A 4,652-nucleotide genomic window follows, 5' to 3' on the forward strand; every position below is an offset into this window, starting at 1 on the left:
CCTCTCTGCACTGAATCATTAGTTATAATTAATCTCTGATTGTGGAGGTTTTTTCTGTTCAAAGGGAGTTTTTCCTTCCCACTGTCACCAAAGTTCTTGCTCATTTGTTTTGTTGTGTTTTCTTTGTATGCGTTATTGTAGGATCTGCCTTACAATATAAAGCACCTTGGGGCAACTGTTGTTGTGATTTGATGCTGTATGAATAAAATTGCATTGAACTGAAAGCGTGCATGCATGATCACATGATCACATGGATGTTCAGTCTGAGCAGCTGGAGCTTCATTTCCTGCTTTCAGGAACAAGCTGCACATGAACGAATGAGAGGAAACTCGGAGTCTTTATTCTCTCAGCTGCAGACTCGCTGCAGGGTCAAAGACCAAAGATCAAAACAATCACTTATTAATATAAAAAACTGAATTCAACATTCAAAAGAAAACTAAAGAATAAAGTTTTGTGTAACAATATTTATTATTTATTATTGATGCTCATCCGGGACTTCAGACCCTCCTCCTCTCCCCACGGAGCTCTGAGGAATGTTGATGCTATTTTCTGCAGAACTGACATCATACCTGCTGATCTCTAACGTGGCGACAGAGATCAGCAGGTAGGAATATTATTTTTAGTTCTCAAACATAAACAATAAAAACAAACAAACGTCAATGAGTAAAAACGAAAGCGTCAAGAAATGAAGCGAATCACAAAAATCAGCAGGATAAAAAATGTCCTTGAAAACATTTTGCAGATTTAACACTGACAACACAAACAGGAAGTTAAAAAAAAGCAATAAATAGTCAATAAATATAATCAATAAATAAAAATATTATAAATAAACACAAAGAACAAGATATTGCTTTTTAAAAACAATTAAATAAAAAATAATAAATATTTATGAATAAAAACGTGACAACATTATGACTTTCTCTTGCCAGGTCATTTCCTGCTGCGGCTTCAAAATAAAAGCTGTACCATCAGGTTCAACTGAAGGAGCTTTTACTCTAAAGTAATAACAGCAGGAAGTGACCTCATTAAGACACGTTTCAAACTTGATTTGATTGTTTTCTGTACAGTGAACAGTAAAAAATGGCCCTGAGAGTTTGTGGTGAACGCTCCAGATGTTTCACTGAAGCTGATTAGAACTGAAACGGGACAGAAGTCGATCGGCTGTGGAGTTCGGGTTCAGATGATGACGCTGTTTTTTCCTTCTCCAGCGTCTGCAGGTGAGAATAACCTCGGGCGTGAAGCAGGTCTGGACCTGCAGCCAGCTCCTTCTTCTTCTTCTGCACCAGTATGATCGGGCACACATTCATCACATTCCTGCTGTGTGTTCCCAGCTGATCCCGGGACGATAGAGCGCTTCGACGTGCTGCAACACACAAAGCAGGAAACGGAGCTCCAACAGGCCGCCTTCACAATAAAACGTGTTGGCTGATCCTGAAGCTGCTGAAGACGAGGGATAAACTTCCTGTGTGTCATCTATCAGTCTTTAGTCCCGCTGCATCACGGAGGCGGGCGCTCGTCAGGAGGTGATGATGATGAGACAAACAGTGTCAACAACTCCACGATCGATAAAGTTTCTCCCCTGAATCGTGCTAGCAGCTCTGATCCTGCAGTGGGCGGGGCTTAGCGCGTCCCACGAGCCATCTGTGTTTCGGCCATGTTTCTGAGGCTGCGGATCAGGTCGTGACAGAACTCGAGCAGCTGGCACAGCGTCAGGTGGGCTGCCACCTGGACATCGTAGTTGCCATGGAGATTCAAAGTCAAGTCCAGGCTGCTCTGATCCAAAGAGTCACTGCTCAGCTGAGCCGCGTCCTTCATCTGAAACACACAGCAAAGACCCAACAACTTGAATAAAGCAGAGAACTTCCTGTTTCAAAACAAGCACAAGTTCTGAGGAAGTGATGTCATAGGGTGGCAAGAAAGTGGACACGTTCCACTGTGAAGGGTTTCAACTGCAGACAACAGGAAGTGCACGCTCTCAGCCGGTGTGTGTGTTACCTGGTTGATGTGGGTCACCAGGTCTCTCAGTTCAGCACTCAGGGCCTCCAGTCCCCCCAGTCTGCGAGACAAATCTACCAGCAGCCCCTGGTACAGCCGCCCGCCCGCCAGCATACGGCTCACACACATGTCCTGCAGGGAAACACAAACCCATCACATTACATCACCAGAACAGACTCGACCACTACACAAACACCTGGAGCGATTCAGTAATTCTTTAATGGGCAGTAAAGGAACCAAAAAACTGTCAATAGCCTCCCGAACCTCCCCCATGACCAAAGCACATGCACTCCCAGAGCCCTCTATGACATCACTAAACCCTCCCAATTGCATTCAAGGACCAACTGAAACCATTAATGAGCCCAAAGGAACCAAAGAACTCCCCAATACCACCCACGGCACCACCCGAGCTGGAGACTGACCGCTGTGAACTGTTCGGACAGCTCTTTGAGGACGGGGGGGTCAGGGATTCCCAGGTTTATCCTCTTCATCTCCAGCTCTCCGGTCTGACTGGAGGGGTCGAGGGTAAAACCCTGAGGAGGACAGTAAACATCTATTAGCTCAAGAAGAAGAAGAAGGAGCAGCAAGTTGAACCCAGTACCACGGCAAACCGTTTAAAAGACACACCTGCCCATTGTGTGCGGTCATGCTTCACAAACCTGAAGTGGACAAGCATGGAGAAGCTGCAGTAAGCTGCAGTTCCACCAGGGGGTGGGGGAGCCGCTAGTGACCAAGGAAGCTATGACGTATGTTCCAGATTTCTTCTATTCCAGGATTGATGGCTAACACGCCTTCCAAGTAAATGTGTTAACAATGTTGGCTAGTAATAACATATCGCCCCCTGCTGGCACTGCAGTTTACTGCAGCTTTTGCAAAGCGTGACAGCACACGGTGGTCCGGCTGCGCCGTGATATAGATGGGCATGTGCGTACGTCAATGTTGATGATGCTGCCGTGCACGGAGCGGACGTCTTTCCGGATTTTCTCCACCAGCCTCATCACTCGCTCGACCGCCTCTTTGAACGTCTGCGACGGGTTGGACGGCGAGCTGACGGGAGCCGATTGAACCAGCGCTGCTAACAGGCAGCAGTGCAGCAGGGCAACAACTGGAAAAACAAAGAGAGTGACCCCTGAGAAGAGCCAACAGCACCACAAGATAATCTCTGATACCAAGCACAGAAAGAAAAAACTGTGGTCCAATCAGATGTGACGATGTTAATAAAGCATTAATTAATCATTAATTATTCATTAAGAGCTAATTAATCATTAAAATCTTAAAAAGCGGCTGACAGTCAGAACTATGATGTTTACTCATTTGTTTCTGCCTCTGCACCCTCACACTCTGATGATCAATCATCAATGAACTTTTGGGGAGTTATTGATTAAAGCTTATAAACAAACTTTTTCACAGTTTCCTGGATTCGTATGAAAACAGCTTCAGGGACTCTGAACACACTTTATGTTTTATTTAATCTGCAAGCCTGACGGTGGTTCTGCTTCAACTATTCCTGAACCTTCAGCAGCCCGGACCTCTGAGCTGGACCAGAACAACCCGGAGGAGGACAGAGTCAGCGGAGCGGCTGAAGGTACTGATGCAGGTAGGCCTACTTATACTGTCACTCACATAAACAGGCGCAGGGCCTTCACGCCCTCTGCTGGTTCCGTGTCTCAGCTGCATGACACGTGAAAACTTTGCGAGCTATCCGAATATTTAAAGCGGTCCTGTGATCCACCGTCACACCAAGATCACACCTGTGCGCACACACATACAGTGTCTGCAGGTGTGATTCTCAGGACTGCACTTCCTCCAGCTCCTTCTAACTTGTTTGGCACTAATGACCCTCCATACAGACCCCCGTCCGCCCCCGTCACCTGAGCCTCACCTGAGCCGGACTGGGGCTCAGGTGAGGCTCAAGTGAGGCTCTGCAGCTCACTTTTTTAAAGTGACCCGACTCTTCTACCAAGCTCCGTGCGTATTTCTGCAGAGTTTAGCGGCCCCTCCTGCGTCACGGCGCATGCTCTTACCTGTGAACGCGTTCATGTCTGCGGGTCCGTGGGTGTCCCTGTTTCGGTGCGTGTCTGCCGTGCAGCTCCTCGGACTCTCTCTGAACTTTCATTCCAGCCGCTTTCTCGGTTTTATGCTTCCGCGCGGGGTTTTCCGGTCATTCCGTCACATCTGACGGAACTTATTCGGTGCTGCTGCGTCACAGACACAGCGGGGCTCGCGCTCTGACCTCACAGAGCGTGAGTCAATGCGGGAAGTTTGGATGTGAGCACAGAAGTTCCCGCTAATCCGGGATGAGTTTCAGGATTATTCACAGGTAACACTTCCTGAACCCACCTTCTGCCCACGTGACGATGTTTACCTGAATCATCGCGTGGGTGTTTCCTGTCGTCCGCTCCCACCTGTCACTCACTCATGTTTCAAAAAGGTTTTAGGTACTGAGGGTCCACGTGTGTTTTTGACTCCTCCCCTCACCGAGCTGTTGACTTCTTGTCCACGGTTATTACAGGTCACCAAATCTAACCAATGTGTGTGAACTAACACTGAACTAAAACCAGTGTGTGTGTGTGTGTGTGTGTGTGTGTGTGTGTGTGTGTGTGTGTGTGTGCGTGTGTGTGTGTGGTAGGCCTGGGTATCGTCACTGGTGTCTATAA

The 4,652-nt window shown here is 47.5% G+C and overlaps 1 protein-coding gene across 1 annotated transcript; it reads right to left on the reverse strand.

The window, feature by feature from the left end:
• Nucleotides 1-488: 488 nt before the first annotated feature.
• Nucleotides 489-4,394, reverse strand: LOC309705257 (uncharacterized protein). The gene is made up of 5 exons (XM_082530951.1): nt 4,020-4,394; nt 2,928-3,100; nt 2,418-2,528; nt 1,996-2,127; nt 489-1,815 (listed from the first exon to the last, which is right to left on the reverse strand). Exons 1-5 carry the CDS (start codon nt 4,033-4,035, stop codon nt 1,621-1,623), a joined length of 627 nt encoding a protein of 208 aa, XP_082387077.1. The 5' UTR covers nt 4,036-4,394; the 3' UTR covers nt 489-1,620.
• Nucleotides 4,395-4,652: the final 258 nt, after the last annotated feature.

Source organism: Aulonocara stuartgranti (assembly GCF_965226115.1).
Source record: "Aulonocara stuartgranti genome assembly, chromosome: 4".
NCBI classification, from domain to species: Eukaryota; Metazoa; Chordata; class Actinopteri; order Cichliformes; family Cichlidae; genus Aulonocara; species Aulonocara stuartgranti.